Genomic DNA, 21,909 nt, shown 5'->3' on the forward strand with positions numbered 1-21,909 from the left:
GGATTGTTGTCCTCCTCTTTTTTTTTTTTTTTTTTTTTTTGCAATAACCTTCAAAACATTTTCATTTTCCAAAGGACAGATGAAGCATGGTATTTCTTTAAAGTTACTGCTTTCATTTTTACTTTCTCAGCCAGATCAACAGTCAGTGTAACGCCAGGAGGCAAAAACAAAAGGAGCAGTCAGAGATAGATTGTGGTAGGGTTTCTTATCAGTGCTGACAAAAAGAAGCTCAGAGGAAAGTGGACAGTTGGCACCTGAACTTCAACAGAAAATTAATACTTTCTTGTTCAAAAATAAACATACATGGTCTCACATAAACATGTTTCACAGTTGTAGAGATAATGGGTTCTGTGTGGCTATTTACATGGTACTTAGCAGATTCAACACTGGCAAACTGATGTTAGGAGGAATTTCTGCTGAGTGCTTTGGACACACTAAGCTTCACCCTTGCAGCCACCTAGGAAAGAGCAGTGTATCTGTAATTCAGTTCCTGACACATCAGCATTGGACTTTTTCTATCTGCAGCCTCATTTTCACATATCTGTAACAGCTCTCAGAGACACTGTCTAAACTGTTGCTATTTTTAGCCTTTTTTAATGAGAAATACAAAAATGGCTCAGACTAGGGCTTTCTCCAGTCCCTTTGGCAGCATTCCAGCTGTTCTGCAACTGAGCTATTAAGTTAACTAGCTAGCTAGAGTCTCCTTCTGCTCATTTTATTCTTTTATGGATAGAAAAGAGAAGTGTATGTGGGCTGTGACTCATGTCATGACTACTCTTTGTTAAAAAATACCCTTCAGAGCATTATGACTTTCCTGTGCAAGCTTTGAACTTAGTCCTCTGCGTTCTGTTCAACAGAGAATCCACACTTTGTTTTGTTCTTTATAGTCTGTTTACTCACTTTTTAACCTCTGTCTTTATAAGGAAGTGTAGACAGTCATTGTCTATATATAATAGAATACACCCATATATACAATCAATATCCAGCTTTGCAATGTGAGAGAAGGGGGCATTTCCTTGTGTTCTCTACATTTCTTTGTGTTCTGTACTGTCAGTTGTAGGGTACAAAATTAAGGAGGCTAATCTTTTTCTGCAATGCAGATGGTTTGCTGAACCAATTAAAAGACCAAAAAAATTGAATCAGGATGAATTATACTGAAGATAAAAATCAGTCGCTTGCTATGCAGATACAGTAGCAGAGTTTCTTGGTCAGCAAGACTGCTTTGAGTTCAGTGGAACGTAATAGAGAATAATCAGGGCTACAGGAACAGCCACTGACTTTGCAACGTTTGTTGGCTCAGACTAGCAACTGACTTTGTGCAAGCAGCAGTCTCATCTTAAATCATGACACCCTTATTGATCATGAGACAGAGACAGGAGAATCCCCTTTATTTTGTCTGACATTAATGAAGATGTAGGAGGGAAACATATTTTTTTGTTGTTGTTCAGTCATGTTGAAATGTATCTCAGAAAGACAGTCCAGAGTAAAATTAAACAGAAAGCGGGAAAAATATATCTCTGCATACTGTTCTTGTTGAAGTTAATATTTTTATGTGGGGAATGCCTATGACCTAAAAAAATTCATAGTAGTAGTAATAACCACAGTAAGGTTACGTTTTCAGCTCTAGAGCTACAGAATTAGTACCAGCAAGGTAGATAATACAGGGCAAAATACAACAAATCTGGATGAATTTACTATAAAATTAATTATTACAGAAGTTATTAAGATATGATATAGATGATAAACCTGAAATATTTTGGGGGTAACAATACACATATTCAGCCAACAATAGCAACTAAGGGTTTTTTTCTTAAATTGTTAGATTTTAAACTTACGTCTAGGCAACATTCATTAAAAATGTCTTATTATGTACTCTGTACCTGGTACCTTAAATACTAATCATGTTCATTTCCCCCAGTATCACTTCAACCCTTCCCAGTCAGTCCTTGTCATGGAAGGAGATGACATTGAGAATATAAATCGAGCTCTCCGAAAGGTCTCTTATATCAACTCTAGACAGTTTCCTACTGCAGGCGTACGACGTCTCAAAGTCTCATCTAAAGTCCAGTAAGTTTTAACTCAGAGAATCTGATTAGATTAGAAATATTTTTAACAAATTATTTCTTTCTTCAGACAAGTAAAAGGAGAATTGTAAAATCATATTTTTATGTTATTGAGCAAAAACTCTGAATTTCATTTACTTTCATGCTGATTTACTTTGTAGTTTTCTTTTGATATTTTTCTTTTAAGAAACCTCTTTTGAATGTAATTTACTTGCATTCTGTTTATAGTCTGGAGCATACAATCTGGACTGGAGAGTGTATGCATTTATTGCATTCCTATTTTAATGATCATTAAAAAATGTTATAGTTTCTTCCAGTATACGTAGAGCCATGAGTTTTTAAAGGAGGCCTATTACTTCTTACAGACTACATAGCTGCAAGAACATTTGTAACTACGCTTAAAGTAGTCTTTGTCTGTCTATATACTTCTATGGCTGTCATCACAGAAGTACTGGTGTTTGGTGTTAAGCAAAAATCTGTGTCCTTCCATTTTCATGCAAGAATTGTGACAGAACCTACACAACAATGTTCACAGTTCTGTGTAATGAAAGAGCCATTTGCTACTCTGGAGCTCCCCGGGGTACCTCTCTGTTACCAGTTGGGCAGAGCACCAAGAGCAGGTTTTGAGAGAGAACCAGCTAGTGTCAGATACATCCTGTGTACAGTTCTTTACTAGGTTTACTCTGGTGCTGTGGGCTGACTGCACTATGGAGAGCATCTTCTGATTTAGCGTCACTAAGATGGAGTTCAGTTTGCACACCCCAAAGCTGTCCATGATATGCACAAACATGCTGTAACGTACAGAGTGTTTGGAGATTAACTTAAAAGCACGCTGCTGATTCAAACAAAAATGCTAATGTAGGCCCCACTAAATACTAGGGAGTGCCAGAATGAGACCATGATGGGTCCAATATAAATGGGACGTTATAAATGGCCCATTTACTCACACATGACAAGATACTCTATTATGTTCACTAGATACCACTTTGAGAATTTAATGTTAGGTTTACTACACTAGGTTGTCATCATCCTGTTGATTTTATTTTTTTTAACCACGCACTACCTTGTTAAACGTCAGTTAGATATCAAAATATTATTCTTATGGAGACCTTACTAAAGATAAAGCTTGTCACAAAGCTTTTTATTTAACTCACTCTTTGTAATTTCAGTAGCTGTGAATCTGGGCAGGGATAGAAGAAACAGAGTTGTTTATAGACAGCTATAGAGCCTATCTATAGATGCATGTGGTACTGGTGCATATCCTTATGTAGCAGTGTCAAAGTAAGGAACTAACTGAAGTAAGAAAATTAAAAAAAAAAAAAATTAAAAAGAGTCATCAGGTGGGTTTTGGATGGTGCAAGTGCCACACACCTTTGATGTGCAACATGTTACATCCAGTTAATAATATATTTTTCAGGTGTTTTGGTGAAGATGTCTGCATTAATATCCCAGATATCGATGCATATGTAATGGTGCTTCAGGCCAATGAGCCCAAGATTACAATAAGTGGGATGGACCACTTTGCTAGACCAGCTGCACAATTTGAAGGTGAAAGAGGTGTCATTCTGCTGCCTGACATCAGGATTGTCAGCACCGTCACAAAAATGGAGCATTCAAAAGAAAATGATAAAGGTTTGTGGACTTCTTTTAATTATTATTACTTAGGAATGTGACCCCTCACATTTTTGAAACGGTAATGCAAAAAGGTAGCACCAAGTCACTTCACCCTAATTATTTTAAGCCACGTTAGACAACAGCAACGCTGTAGTGAAGACATTCACTTAAACAGATCCAAAAGTGAACAAATCCCTATTCATCTGATAGATCAGGATGTGCTTCTAAAACGGCAGCTTCCCATTTACTGTCTTGCCTACTTCAGAGGAGTAATTCCTTTCCACTCTTTTCTATGTACTTTGTTGACTAATGCATTTTCATTGAATTTTGTAACTGAATTTTATTAATTGTACTAAGACAGTGGAAGGTATTTACTGACTGTAGTTGGACTTTTAGCCTTCCAGCTCTGCTACTGACTTTTGGATGATACCTGAGTAAGTAACGTAGTCCTCTTGTGACTCAGTTTCCCACTTACATAATGGAATTATAATCATTTGCAAAGATGTTTTTTAGTGATGACTGTTTATTCTAATGCTGAAAAATGTGTGTACTATTGTTTGACACTAGGTGAATATTTAAAAATATAAATAAGGTTTAAAAAATTGTCAAAAGGAATCATCCTTTTGCATGATTCGATGCAAGGTAAGTGAAAATCCTTGCAACCTGATGCATCTTGTAAATATTTCGTGGGCTAGAATAAGCAGCCACTAGATGTACATCTCTTGAAAAGATAAAATCATTAATGATGTGCAAGTGTGGGAGCATGGATTCCCTGAAGCTATTCCCTGTAATAATGCTACTCATAACTTGCCTTAAATTGCATCTATTCTCTGAAGGCTGGAAAGTGCATTGTATCACAGTACCAACTGCATACAATTAAGGTATGTAAAATTAATTCCTGTGTGGAACAGAGATCATTATCCTTCATTTAAGTGACACTGCATATATGATACTCCGTTATGACATCTTCTGTTGTCATAATAAAAAACTGTTAAAAACTGTTCAGTGAATTAGGAACTAGTGCCCTCCAGTTTAGTTTATAAGTTTTGTGTATTCCAATTTTTCCTAATACAATTGTTGCCATAATTATGGCTGTAGCACCTCTTCTTAACTTAAAAAGCCTGAGGTCTCACCTTCAGGTGGAACACAGCAGCATTGCTTAAACTATCATTTAATTGCCTGGAAGCCAGGTACTTCCTAATGTGCCAACTGTTATTTATATCCACTAATAATTAAAATGAATAGATAATAATTGGTTTGGAGAATAACTGTTTTGCAAGTGATTACTGGATTCTGCCTCTCAGTTCCTGTACGGTACAACTTGCACTATTACTTTTCTCAGTCCGGATACTATCTGACAGACCTATGTATGTAACAAAGATAGCCATAGATTTTCACCTATATCTCGGAATTCCTATTTTTGCTCTTACTAGTAAGTTGCATAGTTTGATCATCATAAATGTAGCAGAGATGCACATGGTAAGGCTGAGGAGGCTAATGTAGTCACCATGTGTTTCTCAGTCCCAGGACCAGTCAGGTTTGTCTCTCATCAAAAGCAGAGCAGGCAGTTGCCATAGGCAGCACCATGACTATGGCTCTGAGGCCTTTTTCACCTACAGGGGACCCCTGGAATGCTGAAGTGTTGCTCCTTGTCCTGCCTCAGTGGAGAAATCAGTGTGACCCAGTGTGACTGAAAGTGCTGTCTCTCCCTTTCATGTTCACCCAGTGGTGGTGGCAAGAGCAGCAAAACTGAGCAATTCAGGCTTTTCTCTTTCTTTGCTACCCAGCTCTTGCCTGTCTTAAAACTTCCCAAGAAATAGTCCAGCTCATCAGGGTTAGTAATATTCAGATTTGCCTACCCGGCAAATTTGAGATGGCTCTGAAGTTTTTAGCACAAATTAGAACTGTTTCCAACTCTATAGTTTAGATCCCCAAATTCACTGTACAAGGAGCTGGGAATCTAGGGTGTAAGATTTTTCTATCTATGCTTTGCTTACCCGCATACCCTCTAAAATGAAAGTATATAAATGGGTGTTGAGTTCCAAGGCTGCTGTCTCTGTGTCCATGGTATCTTCAGGGAGCTGGTCAAGCAGGCTTGCGAGACTCTTTGTGCTATGTTTACTACAGAATAAAAATAATACACTGATATTTTACTTCTATTCCAGAGATAGAATTTTTTTTAATCATACTTACTGAAGGCTAGTAACTTTAGGACTTAATTTCTCTAGGTCATATCATACAGGCTCTTGCCATTTATGATAATCCCATGATGTTTTCAGATAGATGGCATAGTGTTTTCTGTAATGCAAACTATGGGTAGTAGAATAACTAACTGAGAAAATCATCTAAGCATCAATATATTTGATATTTGTAATCTGAGGTACCAATCTAGTATCAATATTGAAAAGCAGAATTATTAACATGAATTTGTTTCCAGGATCAAATTTTAGTTTTCTACCTTCAATGCTGCGAGTTTACTGTAGAGAAATGTATTATAGAAAAATTTATCTTCTGTCTCACTGTGTGTTTGTAGGCCTTCATCATTGCAGCATCTCAACAGGCAAAATGTTTCTCTTTTGATTTGCTTCAAGTGTACCGTGCTTAATATGAGCAAAGAACAATTCAGACATCTTTGCAAAAATTCTTTGTTTCTTTTTTTCTCTTTGTGGTATATGTCATGTGTTCACAGCCAATAAGCCAGCAGTCTTGGAGGAAATGCTCCACAACTTGGATTTCTGTGATATTTTGGTCAGTGGTCCAAAACTAGATCCTCAACAGGAGTGTTTAGAACTAGATCGTACAGAGCTTCAAGGAAAACATCTAGATGCCACGAATTCCACAGCAGGATATTCAATCTATGGTATGTTCATGGACTTTGCTTTCCCTTATTTCTTCCCTCCAACAGTTACATTCTTGGAATGAAAGGACAACATAACTGTAAAGTATTTCAGGAGAGACTGTGTCTCAAAAAGCATAAGTATTTCTTGTTCTCTGGGTGTCCTGTGTTTATCCATTATCCTCCATCAATACAGCACAGCTTTATCTCATCTCTGTACTCCCCAAAGAAGAAAAAAAGCAACACAGCTTGCTTTAGTTGTGAAGGATCTTGTGAACCATCATCGTGGAATGTGTGAATGAGGGGCTTCCTCAGTTCTCCTGCAAAGTGCTGGTAACTCACTAGCCTTTTTTTTTTTTTTTTTTTTCCTCCGAGTACTTAATAATTTATTCTGGATCTTTGTGGTTGTATTTGTTCTTTTCCATTATGGACCTACATTTGTTTCAAAAAGTTATTTTCTCTGTTAGGGAATATCTGATGCACTGCCAAGTCTTGTATTTTCTGCAGCTGTTTGATTTCTCCTGTGCTGCACAGAGCGTTTGTTGCATAGCACCCTGATTGTTAATGCGCTGCCACCATTTCAGGTGTGGACACCATGCACAACTATGAACAGGTTCTTCAGCAGATTCGATATCGTAACTGGTACACTTCTGACACATTTGAAAGAAAGTTCAGAATCAAGTGCTCTGAGCTGAATGGGCATTACACCAGCAATGAATTTAACTTGGAGGTAAGCAATCTTTTAGTTAAGCCTTTCTTTTCTAGCACTGAAGCTGAGCAGTTGCCTTATCTTTGGCAACAATTATATTTGTTTAAAATCTGTAGAATGATTGACACATCAAATACAGGAAGCATCCTAAAGTTTTATACAAAGAGGAAATTAAAATTTGTTGTCTGTCATTCCTCACTGTGGGTTTGTCTAGTCAGATGCACTGTGATGATGCTTCTCTTGAACTCCTCTAACAGGGAGACTCCTGCTCAAATAGAATGGAGGATAAAAGGTCATCATCATTGTTTTTTCATAACCCTAACTATCGTGCAAAATGTCCTACGGTGGCGTGTTTTTTTTTTAAAGATCTATATACTTACTTCAAAGTAAATCACCACAGCTTCATTATTTTCCTTAGTTGCTTTTTAACCTGTCACACTTTTCTTGCCTGCATCGTTTACCTTTTCAGTTTTGCCAAGCAATACCTACTTACAATAATTTTTATAATATCTTCTCCATCAGACGGAAATTATTCCTGGTAACTTGTGTGATTTCACATTCCTTTGAGAAGGAAAGTCAGTATACAGATGTTGAACAGATAGGATGGACTTCATCTTTCATACTACCCATATATGGTCAGCTACTACAGGAAAATTTGGATACCTCTTTTGAGGTTATTTTTGCTAGTACTAAGTAAGTCCAGTGCCTCACGCTGGCCCAGGGACAGAAAATGGCTGTTGATGCATATCAGCAGGAGCCATGTACCGATGCTGAAGAAATTGCTTATCCAGCCTAGAATCCAGGGAAGTGCAAGACCTTAGCAACAGGCTCAAAACTTAAAAATTGGTTTTGAAGGTTTGTACGTGTTTAAGTCCTATTGAAAATGCTTCTTACCTTAGCATTCTGCAGCCCTGACACTGGCTTCAGAGTTTTTGCTAATAACTTTCTGGGAGCATCTAAAAGCTGAGCAGCAGTGAGAGAAAGGGGAAAAAAAAATAATCCACTAGTTATCCATACAGATAAATCAATAAAAAGAGATTACTTTCTTTTGCCACTTCAACTTCTATACCTGATGGATCATTAATGCTAGGAATTTGGTCTGTAAGGTTTATATACTAATGTTCCTATCTGCTGATGAACTTCTTAATACAATATAGTGTATGGAGCCAGCAGGCTTGGCATATAGAATATCTGATCTCTTATTCTTCTCTTGTCCCAGGTTAATATTCTACACAGCACCAACTCCAACTATATGGACCATGTAAACCATGTGATAGTACAGCCACACTTTCTTCAGTCGGTCCACCATCCAGAGGAAAGCATAACTACCGTTCACAACTCAGGTATGTGATGCCTTTACAGCGATTTCTTATAATGATTGTTATGTCGGTATCTCACTTATGATTCAGCCTAATCAACAAATGAAGCCCTGAAATTCTCCATAGTTACATCTTGTGAAACCTCATATTGATCATTGCACATTCATGACAGAAAGCTGTCATACTGAGTTTTCTTTCTGATGACATACTTAGCATTAAAAACTGATATTCTTTTTTAAAGCCTACATTAAAGGTTAATTACTCTCATTCGACCTAGTTAACAGAGTGTCTTGCTTATAGTATTGAATGGTATGAAGGATATTGTCTTTATACATCTGTATTTCTTTGGCATCTTAGTTTCTGCCTATCCTTCCTAGGCAAAATGAAATTATTTTTGTAATATTTTTAAAGAAATAATTCTGCAGTGCGTCTGCTAGCTGCTGTCCAGGCCTCAGTTTGGAGCTCTTTGCAGAGAATTGCTCCTAGCCATGCACAGAGGGCATTAGTATGTATTAAATCCAGAATTTGAACTAAACATTTGAGCTATATAAGTTAAAATACACATACAAGAAGCCTTTTCAGTAAAGCCAAACTCAGGACAATGCCATCTGTCTGAATGCTGGATTCTGAATTATTTTTACTGAACAGTAAGTATGTAAAGAATAAAGCTGATGTAAAGCATAGGTAGTTCTAGACTGTTATGCATGGAAAATTACTGTATTTTTTTGTAAACGTTTATGTACATTGCTATTGCAAAAACAACTATTGCAAAGTACTTCTTTCTTTTCTCCTTTCATATTGTTCTGATTTCAGAGTTCCATTCTTACAGGCAAGGCAAGGCAGAAAAATAGGGTATAGAACTACTGTAGCTCCTGGAACTTTGTTACTTAGGTAGCAAAAGTACATCTCCACTAATCTGTACAACTATGGAGCTGATAACATAAGAGTAGTTTGGAGAGATGTCTTTCTGTGACTAGCTGGAGATAGAGGCTTCTCAGAGTGCAAGAGAACAGTGAGGAAAAATGTCTTGAATCCTCAAGAGTCTCCAAGCAAGCTTGTAACACAGGCAGTAGAGCAGCAATGCTTTATTTCTTGGCAATGGAAATCCCAGTACAAGTGTTTGAAACCTTCTAAAATTTAAGTGTGGAGATAGGTTTGTTTTTTTTTTTTCCCTATTATTTTTTTTTTCTCACAAGTGATCTTAAAGCTTCATTTACCTGTAGTCAAAAGGGGACAACATGCAGGTAAGATCAAACTGCAAAAACGCTTGTTCTGAAACTAAAAGTGATTCTGAACTGGTTGACTGCTTGTCTTCTGTAATGAAGTGAATTAAAGAACAAACATTAGGCATAGTAACTTTTAACTTAAGATTTGCAGTACTTATTAGTAGCTATCTGCAAATGCCATTCATATATGCTCTGCCCTGGAAGGTGGGCAGAGCACCACTCTCTGCAGTCCCAGACAGGTGGCAGAGGAATAGGTGCCAAGGAATAAAAAAATAGACAATATGTTTAGTGTTTTGTAGGCAATTTGGTCCATAGATATAAACCCATTGCCTTTTCCACTTTTTGTTCCAGTTGTTCCAAGTGTGGCTACTGTTGTTATTGTGATCTGTGTGAGTGTACTCATTTTCACTGTAGCCGTGGGAGTCTATAGAATTCGGACAGCCCATCAGCACAGCTCTACAGACAATGAAAGCAGTAAGGAAAATGAAATGGATTGGGACGATTCTGCTCTGACTATTACTGTCAACCCCATGGAGGTACATTACTGAAACACAATAGTATATCATGTTAATACCAGGAGTTACTGTCTGGGCTGGTGGGTTCTTAGCTGCAAGTTTAAAGGCTCTTTCAGAGTACATTTAATAAGACTTGGCAGAACAGTTGTATGTATGGACTCCAGCTCAATTTTGAGCTCTGCACACCATCATAATATATAACTGAGCACTTGCTTAATTTTTTTTTTGTCAGAAATAATTGCTAAATAGATGGTGCAAAATTTTTGGGTGCAACATCACTACTTCTCCATCCATCTTTGCACTCCAGGCACCCAAGACGAAGTAGTTACTTTGTAAACATTAGTACACTGAAAGGAGGAGAAATGATCAGCAATTCAGATAAACTGACATTGAGAGCTTAAATTTTGTCAGCTTGAGTAAAAAAAAAAAAAAAAAAAAAAGGTATTGCTTATTAATATTCTATTCTTGTTGTAATAGGTTTTGAATATTTGCTACTGAACTGTAGTATATCTAATAGTCACATAACGATGGAAAACAGATTTCTTCCAGCATGCAAGCATTTTCAAATGATGTGCAATAAGGGTTTGTGTTTTCATAGCCACTGGCTAGCAAGAACGGACTTTTCTTCTATTGTCTCTCTCTCATTTCTTTGAATGTACTGTAGAAATACGAAAAGCCTCACCGGGCAGAAGAGGAGAGTGAAGAAGATGATGATGAAGAGGAAGACACAACCAGTGCTGAATCAGATGAAAGTGAAGAGGAAGAGGATGAGGAAGAAGAGGAGGAAGCGATTGTCCAAAAGAGAGGCAAGCAGAATCTCACCAAGCAAGAGCAGTTGGAGTGGGATGATTCAACACTCCCATACTAACAGCCCTCCAGCCACATTGCTCCTTTTGTAACCACCAATACAGTGTTTTTTTCAGAGTCTATGAATTCAGTGACAGGATTTGAACTTCTGCTTGCCTCTAACTGTTTTGCCTAAAATGATTTTGTTGTAGTACCTGATCATGATAGAACCGACCCTTTTCCTGCAAAGCCTGGAGAACACATGGTACCATCATACTGGCATTGCCAGTTCTAAAGTAATCTAGAACTTAATTTGTTAGCAAGCATAGGGTTCGATTTCCTCTTTCTGTACCACAAGTCTGTGACAAAAGTGCTGTCACTCAATCCATAGAGTATTTTTGCCTTTGCTATTTTTTCATACAGGAAAGATTTCAGCTTGTTATGAAGAATTACCTGTGTGGGTCCAAATAACACAGTTGCCCTTTGGCTTCACACTTTTACAGGTATAAAATATAATCCCACTTCAAATTATGAGAGTTTTAGTGCTACAGGTGACAGAGACTGAATTCCACTTTTTGTCTCTTCCTGCCTTCTTGGATGTTAACTATCTTCTACAAGGGAATAGATTTAGGACTTGATATGGGATGCATGTATGCCTGTGTAGAAATGGACAGTGTATTTTTCAAGAATGCTGTCAGAAGCATGAAGAGAGGGATTTTATCCAACCCATGCATAGAAGCTGAAGAAAGGGGATGCTGAATGTTACCATAAAAAAATAAATCATTATTTCTATGTCCACAAATGAAATGATCTTACACAAACTGTAAATTCTAATGGAACTGATATAGTGAAAACCTGTAAAGCTACTCAAATTGGATTGAACAATTTGCAGCAAATTAATGCTTTAACTGTCTTGTAAAATCATTAGCTTGCTGCAGTATCTTATTGAAACAGTGGAAAGTAAGCAACCTCGTTATACCATGGATATGTACGGTTGGGATTTAAGCACTGATTTTTCATGAGGAAAATGTTCCCTTTTGCTTTGCTGAGTGCCAGCTGGAATTCCTGTCTGGCTTTATTCTATAGAAAAGTATGCCGTTATCCCACCCTGAGTGACACAACAGAAAGTGACAACACAACTGTCAGCCCCCTGTTGGGCTCATAATTCTACTTTATTTCTTCTTCCTGAAGCCATTATTGTTAAGAAAAGGTTTTATAAAATAGAACTAGGATAACTAAAACCTACCTGGAACCAAAAGAAGTTGAAAAAAACTCATAAGAGGTTGAGAGAGTATTTTAGTTATGGTAACACAGCATATTTTTCTTATACTCTGTTAAAAGAGAAAAAAAAAAGCTACGTACAATGTGTTGGTAAGTCTGTGTGGTGTGTTTTCTGTCCCCTTAATAATCTATCTTCAAATGTTCTGCATACCAAGTAATGCAGCACTTGCTAGGATAACCGTTCTTTATAAAAACCAAAATGACATGGAAGTGAATGCTGCCTACTGGCTTTTCTGTTTTTTTTCTTAAGTAAGTAGTTCCTTTTGTTTACTACTTCATCACTGACTTTTGTAATTTGCTGTTTAAAATGAGCTACGTCCTCTTCTCTCTCCCAACGAAACAAGCAGTCGGTCTTGGCTTAATAGGATGTTCCTGAGCACCTATGAATGATAACTCATGCTGCAAAGAGTAACCTGAGAGATCTTGAGGGTACTCACCGACACCAGCATTATTAGCAGCAGCTCCTGCAGGTCTTGGAATTTAGAGAATGTATTGTGGGGTTCTAGTTGGTGATGGATTTTTAAAATCAGTTTTTGCATCCATCTAGCAGCTGTAGGAAAAGACTGACCACAACTGTATAGTGTAGGTTAATAATGAGAAAGTAAATGAAAAGAACCTTAATGTATTTTAAAATTAGAGATTTTCATGCTCATTTTGTTGTTTAAGACTGGCAGTATAGAAGTTATCTTACATGTGCAATCCCATTTCATTTTTATTTTGGTCTCTCACAGGAATTAAAAGAATATGTGAAGAATTGAGCCTAGATACATAAAATTTATCGGCAGGAATAAAGGTTGTATAAAATAGGCTACAATATCTATTTATAGACAGCCTAACCTGAACAAAGAGATTTGTGTTACTAGATCCTAGTACCCTAGATCATTCCCTAGTGTTACTACTTTTATTAGTGACATGAAGCAGGCCCTTCGTGATACTTGTTTATCAGCACGTTTCTCAGCAAAGGTTTCTGCTCAGAAAAAAAAGGAAATTTAAAATTAAAAGTAGATATTTAAATGTCCATTTCAGATCTAAAACTGGACTTAGATTGTTTTTGTCTTTGTTCTTCCTGATTATTATTATTGTTGTTATCACAGCAAATGTTAGAGCAAGTTGAAAACAGCTATTTACAATCTTACCGATAGCCTTTAGTTGTTTTATATGTTTGTGTCTGTCCAGCTGATGGATATTCATCAAGCAAAAAAATCAACTCTTTTCAAGTCATGCTAGTACATTACACAAGAAACCAATATGAAGTATTTTCTCTACTGTAAATAAACTTACCTTTTTAGACTTAAGCAAAGTAATACAGGAATGGGTGTTATCACTTAAATTTGGTTTGCAACAAAATATTCAGAAAACTAAAGTGATTCACTGTACATATTTTAGATTACTCATGGGGGTGAGTTTTGCAGCATTTTTCATTCAGAGGAACAGAAAACATTTTTCAGAAAACATTAGTTAGAATGAGCTACTTCACAAAATCTTACAATTAAAATATTTGTATCGATTTCACAACAGTGGCTTTATAAGCAATAACCCAGTAGTAGAATAACATAGAAATATCAAACTGTTTGAATTAATTTAAATATTATTGCTTCCCTGCCATGATTTTTTTTCTTGGATATAAACTAGTTGCTTAAAACTAACATATACACACACACACAGGCACTCCTTCTGCCCTCTCCCCCACTCCATCAAAAGCCAAATAAATCTCACCTTTCCTCTCCAAAAAATGTGTTTATGCAAACTCTGAAATGACAACTGCAGATATAATGTTTATCCTAAGTCCAGTTGCAAGCTTTGAGCTATCAAGGCACAAAAAAGGTGGGTTTTTTTAATAGTAGCAATAAACAAGTGTATCCAAAAATCAACTCTGAAGACGTACCTGTAATATATAACGTCTGGAATCTGTGACTACAGAGATTTAAAATGATATCATACTAGTGAATGCTTTTAAATTATTGAAATTCTAATCTAAGGCTGGGAAAAGCTGCAAATGCAAATTCAAGACAGCGATACACTGTTATATGCATTAATATAACTGCCTAAGTTGCTTTTGGTGATCACTAGCTCACATTTCTTTTTCTCTTCCATCCCCTCCATGGGGGATTGGAAGCATTGGGGTATTTTATCTCTGCAAAGAGAACTAAAGAGGCTTACCTTTTGAGATCAATCTCAAAATCTACTACATTGACTGCCACCATTTCCAATTAGAAATAGACATACAGGGTTCATGACATCTTTAATGCTAATAAAAATAAAATGTGTTTGTGCTGGAATATTTGTTCATTCAAAAAGGCAGTAGTGGCTCTACTGCTTCTTAACTGTCAAGGACCTCCTTCACCAAGGTCTACTGTGAAAGTGCAGTGTCTTTTCCTTTCTGGTGCTGGACTTACTGTGAACGTGCACCATCCATCAGTCCTCCTTTGCAGAAGCCGCTCCTGCTTGACACTAAGCTGAAAAACAATGGCATAGGACAGTAGCAACCCCCAGGTTAAAGCCTGGTAGAGGATAATTCCAGAAGCAGCCCCTATTCTGAACCCTGCACGTAATTGTGCCTCACTCAGCTATCTCATTCCCTGACCTGAGAGACAAGGTAATGCATTTACCTAGTGAGGACTCCAGCAGGCTGGGAGATGATACTGCCTCTAATAAAAGCTTTGGTGTTGGCACGTGCTACACCCTGATGATTTCTACCACCATCCGTGCTTAGCAGACGAAGAAAGGAAGGTATTACTCTGGTGACAGAAAAAGGTCTGATGGGATGTCCCCCAGAAGCTGCTTCTGGTATTCTGGAATATAAATTATACCAAAATTAAGGATGTATAGAAAAGGATGTAGATACTTAATTATGTAGGGAGGGAAAAGAAATTAAACTGAGAGAACATCTCCAGGTCTTGAGAAAAGTCTCTTCTTCCCTTAACATAATCAGCATTGTGAATTAAGTATATCCATAACAGTATAGCACTACAAGTTTCTGTATGCTTACAGAAAATGACAATAAAATTCTCTTAGCATGATACAATTTTCATATAAAAAATACCCACGAATCTCTTTGGAGGCAAAGGAGCCAAATAATGCTTATGGCAATTAACATCTTAGCCATGAATAACACCTTAATTCTGATTTCTAAATTTATTTTAGCAAATATTTTACCTTGCTGCAGCATAGTTGTATCCTGTGTACTATTTCTACACTACCGTTAAAAAGGTCCCAAGAGGTTTACAGCAACAGTAAGAGAACAACTCATTTGGCAGAAAATAAAGGTGACATAACTTGCACAAAGGTATTTTAAATATACTTACTTACTTAGATGTCTGTCTTCTGGTTCTTGATGAAATCCCAGTGTTGGAAAAAATAAATCTCTTTCATGAAATAGAAGTTCTGACAGGTACTCACCGTTGTCAGACTGAGAAACACACACGAACTGGTATTTCTCATATGTATATATATGTTAATTTAACATATCTAATGTATGGATATAAAAATACAATATCTAGACTGGAAATACAAATTTTATTGTACCTAGAGTTTTCTGTGATGCTGTATAGATTCAAGCAGCACATCTACAGTTGCTCAGAGAATATTTGGAACTGCTGGAATATAGTCTATAGAGTCAGAGTCCTTAGGCCAATTCTGAGCTTTTTAGGATCTCAATCAGGTGCTATTAAACTGCTGGCAAGCTGGAAATCACAGACAAACAACCAATGAGCTCTGATAAAATTTCTGAACAAGAAAGTAAAATTATTGAGGGAAGGGCAGAAAGGGCTGTGTATTAGCCGAAGCTTGGTGTGTCACTCACTTCTGACAGCAGGCCTTGCAATTAGCGCAGCCCTGGACGTTCACTGTAGCTGCTGACCTTTCCTTAATGTCTGTCTCAGGCTGTTCACAGACACCAGTCATGCAAGTCTGAGAAGATAAAAATTTAAATATATATATATATATATATATATATATACATTGTCAAATGCAGCAAAAATAAATGCACCTGTAGATAAGGATCTACTATATAAATATGATACTCCGCATGTTTCAACTAGTATCAACAATTATATAATAGCACTACGTTTCTGCCTCCTTAGGCTAAACTAAACGAAGAAATCCCTTAATGCTGAACGTGGTCAGCTTTAAAGTAAAGGAGATGATGCAAATCTCAGATGACCCAGCTGATGAACTAAAGTGTATTCTGTGATCAGACTGTTTGCTTTAGCATCAGGGATTTTGTTGTTCTTGTTTCTCTCTCTCTCTCTTTTTTTTTTTTTTAATGTTTTTGGGGTTATTATTTTTTTCCTAAAGAAGAGATATTCATAAAACATAAATGCGCAAAGCTGGAACTGAGCAAAAGGAAAAGGGAGGAAAGTGGAACATGGACTTTTATTTCATATACTCGTGTCTAATACCAAATAAATTGCAACACCAACATGATGGAAGGTTAACACAAGAAAATGAAGCCAGGAGGTTCTATGTGTTCATAACTTCATTCCCAGCAATGAAAAGAATGTCACCAGATCACGTCCCCTGCTTCCCAAGAGGAATTTTGCTGCCTTTTGAGTGGGTATTGGCAGTGGTTCAATTGTTAGTTTCCATTTCTCTCTTTCTAAATAGGAATAAGGATACTGACATTCTCTGCTAAGTACTGTGAGCACTACAAAAAGCGCCTTCAAAGGGCTTGCTGGTCTTACAAGCAGTGTTGCAATTTAAATGCAATTGAATGTTGACCTTACACGCAAGGTAATGCTTGCCAATCCAGGGTGCAAAGTTAACGTCAATGGTTACAGTCAAGAACTTGAGACAAGTTTCCTTAGTTATTGCTTAGGAGGAAACAGTCACAATAATTTGAAACATTACCAACATTTAAAAAAGCATTCATTTCTATTTTCAGTTCTGTAACTCAAGTGGAAATTCTGCATTCATCAGCTGTAGAAGCTACAGGGCCATGCATTGTCACAATTTGTGCCTGTGTTAAAAGCAAAGAATCAAAAGAATTTTTTTCAGAGCTAAGTACATTGTTTGATGAAAGAAAGCAGCTTTCACCATGCAGGGTGCATAAGGCAAAGCAAAACAGTCTCCAAATGATGAACAAAAGTTTTACAATAGTACTACATCCTTATACTACAAAAACCCAGAAATTTCATGGGAGTAGAAGCCTTTCTGCTGCCCTACCAATTTCTTTTCTATAATTCATACAGTTTTGCATTTTCAGAGTTTAACTTATTTGCTGGATATAAAAAGTTCCTTCAGGTTCCTGTAGGCTTATTAAAATATAAAATTCAAAGGAAAAAAATGCAAATTGTTAAAACTACCTTTTTTTTTTTCCCCTTTCTATTTATTTTTTCCCCTAAATATATAAATGGATATAAAGGACAAGGTAACCCTGACCAAATCTGTTGCCATTATGATATTTCAAACCAGTACTGAAATTTGCAACAAATTCTTGTCTGCAGTCAGTTAGTGTGTCCATATATATACACATGAGAAGGTAAACAGTTGTTTTAACTAACTGGGCATGTTCCTTGGAATGTGAATTGGATTAATTACAGTCAGTTTTTCTAGAAAACAGAATTACTGATTAGGGAAGCATGAACAAAGGTAAGAGAATAACCCATGAAAAATGGACAGAAAGAGTCAAGGTTTCCAGCTGATGTGAAGAAAAGCTGGAATCTTTTAGAAGACTAGTAATCTTCCAGAAACTGGAGAGGGACTAAAAGCTTAAGTGAGGGAGAGTGTGTGTCTGTGTGTGTGTGTCTGTGTGTCAACTGCCAAATACTTCATCATTCTCGGCATGGATGTGGTTGTTGCAGTAATGAACTAAAGCTTAAGTCACATAGCATGGTTGCCGCTGCCTGTAGCTGGCTCATTAGTTCCAGTACCTCCAGCAGAGCTGGGAAGGGAGCAAGACCATGACAAGTAAAGTCAAGTCTTACTGCCATGTGCCACATTAAGTAGGAAACGCTCTATGCTTAAGGCAGGGCCATGGTAATTTGGGCCAAAGCATTTTGTCCATTGTGGTTCAAGTACAGTTACCACACAATTCAGTATGAAGCAAGAAAAAGAATTTTTGTACACCAGCTGTGTTAGTAAGTGTTAGAGAGTTTGTGCAACCTACATACTCCATAGATTGAAGAATCAACTAGGAACACCCAGCAAAGACTGTACTCCATGTTGCAAAGGTCCTTAAACTTACTGTCACAATCCAATTCCCTAAATATCCACATAGTTAGGAACCTTGTTTTTGAAAAGACAAAAAAACAAAAAAATTTCACAGATAACAGTAATCCCCAGCCAACTCTGAGAGCTGAAGCTGTTATCTCCATTCTCAGAATCAAGCGCTAACATATTTATTGTTAGATCCTCCATAAACTGATCCAAAAATGAGGGAGACATCTCAAAATACGATATTTATATTCTGTTGTAAATACAGCACCACTAGAATCTCAAATAAATACTTGACTGTAGTCAACAGCAGTTCTGTACTCACAGTCATCACAACAAAGTGTGGCACTGGGTCATTGCTTGCAGAGTAAGGCACTAGGGTTCATGTTCCTGCTGAAAATTATCTCATCTAAATTTTAGTGTATGTAGGAATTGTTGCTAGACTAATTAAATCTTAGAAATAAAAATGTAGAAATTAGATGTGAAGAAAAAGTAGTAGAGGTAGTTTATCAAGCTAACAGTACAGAATTATTCCCTAGCATATATTTTCTAGTGTTAGGGGTGGGGAGTGGGGTGTTTCAGCCTACTTAAATTTGTCTAAGCCTGAGACTTCTACTGCTTCCCATGAGAGTCCATTAGAATTCACCTTTAGAAAAAAGCTTTTCCTGATAATAAATTTAAACAACTCTTTTTGCAATTTTTATCTCATTAGTCCCACTTACACCCTTGGTAACCATTTCTAATATATTTCCTTAGGACAGACTAGTATAAAAGTAATTTATCATCAGATCTTATTGGTAGAATGCACAACCTACTTTCTAAAACAAGATTTCTAGATGCATGCTAACTGTTGCAGTGGAATAGAATTGTGCCAACCTTACCGAGTGCTGCTGTGCCTAATGTTACGTTTTAGATTTTCAATGCGTATGTGGCCTCTAGCAGAATGACTGAATGGTTAGATCTCATGCATGCCCCAAGCAAAATTCTGTTCTCTGGCTCAGAAGCCTGTTTACCCAGCAAGCCAGTAAGGATGTAAATAGCTTGGCTCTTTTACTTAATATATTTCCTTCTTCTACCCCACCTGCTGTATCTGAAAGACAAAACAACTGAAGTCCTTGTACTTAAAGGCCGTGGACATTCCTGCATCACCATTTCACTAAGACCTGCGTACCTCCCTTATTTGCTGTCTCTGAAAGAATTAGCGTAAAAGGGGGAGCAGGCACAGTAAGCTTTCTAATAATGACTTCCACCAGGGCATCTCTGTACCTATAAAAGGGCCATCGAGCATTGCACAGATGATGTTATAGGGAATGACAAATTGCCATCACATAATCAAACAAAGATGACTTCCTTCATGTTGGCTAATACAATGTATGAGAAAAGTTATCAGTAATAGCTTTCCATTTTCTGAAACAAAATGTATTGCTGTAGCTACCCATCTCTTCTCTTTCCAAAACCAGTCATGGAATGAAGAATAATTTAATAAATGATTTAAGTTAAGTCTAATAGATGAGGTGGGGAGACAAGTTTTGCAAGGTGAGGTTACAACACAAACGGAGACGAAAAAGAACGGGACTCGCTGATCAAGGAAGTATAAAAAAATGACTTAATATGTGAAAGCAGCAGAGCAGGGATCACCTCAAATATTGTTGGATTGTTTCTAGTTAGAGTTAGCCATATAGTTATAGAATAGCTTACATGTTATTCAGAGTGTAGGATTCTGAAGAGCTGAGAAATAATCTTATCATATTGAGTATGACAGCTCTGGGCTCTAATTGGCTGGGACAATTCAATCTCATATTTGACAGTAAAAATTATACTTCATCTGATTGCAAAAATGTAGAACTTTTCCCATGCAGTTCATCATTTCCCAGATTTGCTTCCATACTGGTGCATTAGTTCTTGTTGAGGAGCAGTAACAGTTGGCAGTATGTCTTTTGTACCTTGGGATTGTTTCCTAGCGAACGGTCTGATCTCTGTGTAATTGTGGCCACCTCTATTAATAATAAAAAAAATATGCCTGAGGGGATTCAAATAAACACATACTCTGTGGTTGTGACCTCTTAAGTATGTCTCAAAACTGCAGTCTCTTCAGTCCAGGAGAGATACTCATTATATAAAATACCTTACTGTATATGTGAAACAGTCATAAACCACGTCTTGAAATGTCTTGTTTTAAATACTAAATGCATTTATGAAGGTGTGAATATATACAATTTATGAAGGATGATGATTTTAATGATTATATGCAATGAAAAATATTAATACGAACTGAAAATGATTTTTGGACAAAAAATCTGCTTTTTTAAGAAAGCCCTTCTCTTTACGAAAATGTACAGTAAATTTTGACGCATAATAAAGTACATGAAAGTTAACTTTAAATATAGTGAGAATAAGTTGTGTACAACTCTCCTTTCTGGCCTCCACCCATGGCACAGTAGTATATTTAATTAAAAAACACATCACTTTGCAGTTTTTTTATGCATTTGAGATTTTTTGATATCCTGATGTTTTCCATATGATTTACTGAATGCATAATGGAAATAGATCTGTTATTTTAAAACTTGGGCTGTACATGTATAAAACTAGATTCATTTTTGTGGTTACTATGGCACTTTCTGTGAATTGGCCAATAAATATAATTTTAGAATTTCACATAAAAGATAACGTTCTGTAATCATTATTTCACCAATTATTGGTGTTTTCTCATTTCCTGAACAATAACCCTTGAACACTCACACCTCTGGTAGCAGAGGTTAAATATTTGGTCTCTGTCTGTCAGCAATTTTGCATATTCCTGAAGAGTAACATGACACGCATCAGAAGACTCAGTACAGTTTTAAAACATTCAAATAACTTTTCACTTTGAGTCATCTGTCTATGAATTGCATTCACATAGGTAATACATGAGCTGACCACACATAGGAGTAAACTTCATTTCTTTTTGCCTGTGCTCTGCCTACAGCTCCTCTCCCCGTTAGCCCCTCAGACTGAATCTAGTTATTCATGTGAGATGTATATGTCAACACATATATTTAATGATCAGCTCACAATTAAGTACCCAATGTCAAAAACCGAAGATGCAGTTCAGCTCTGCTGAATTTTCAAGAGTCCAAGACCCACCATGTAGCTCTCAGCAAAAGGCAAAAGCATAACCTGGGCCACTAAATCACTGCTCCCACTCTTAGCTAGGTGGTATTGACCAGAACAAGTACTGACAGCAACACCAGACGTTGCACTCCTGATCTGAGTGTAACACCATCCATCAGCTGGCTACAGCTTTGGAAAAAATCTCTCAGGAAAAATGTTGCCTATATCCTACACACAAAGGACAGTGAGCCTAATCCTGTTTTGTCATGGACAAGAGGCAACAGGTGAAAGTTGCAGCAAGGGAAATTGAATTAGAT

At 36.9% G+C, this 21,909-nt stretch overlaps 1 protein-coding gene across 1 annotated transcript in view; it reads left to right on the top strand.

Annotated features, from left to right (window-relative positions):
- CLSTN2 (calsyntenin 2) overlaps positions 1 to 21,169 on the top strand; it is a 214,499-nt gene extending 193,330 nt beyond the window's left edge. The window contains exons 11-17 of the mRNA XM_021393774.1: positions 1,919 to 2,067; positions 3,481 to 3,695; positions 6,367 to 6,537; positions 7,098 to 7,243; positions 8,442 to 8,565; positions 10,119 to 10,303; positions 10,947 to 21,169. Of these exons, the coding sequence (XP_021249449.1) occupies positions 1,919 to 2,067; positions 3,481 to 3,695; positions 6,367 to 6,537; positions 7,098 to 7,243; positions 8,442 to 8,565; positions 10,119 to 10,303; positions 10,947 to 11,150 (1,194 nt within the window). The 3' untranslated portion in view covers positions 11,151 to 21,169. The remainder of the gene's footprint in view (positions 1 to 1,918; positions 2,068 to 3,480; positions 3,696 to 6,366; positions 6,538 to 7,097; positions 7,244 to 8,441; positions 8,566 to 10,118; positions 10,304 to 10,946) is intronic.

Source organism: Numida meleagris, chromosome 4, assembly GCF_002078875.1.
Source record: "Numida meleagris isolate 19003 breed g44 Domestic line chromosome 4, NumMel1.0, whole genome shotgun sequence".
Classification (NCBI taxonomy): domain Eukaryota; kingdom Metazoa; phylum Chordata; class Aves; order Galliformes; family Numididae; genus Numida; species Numida meleagris.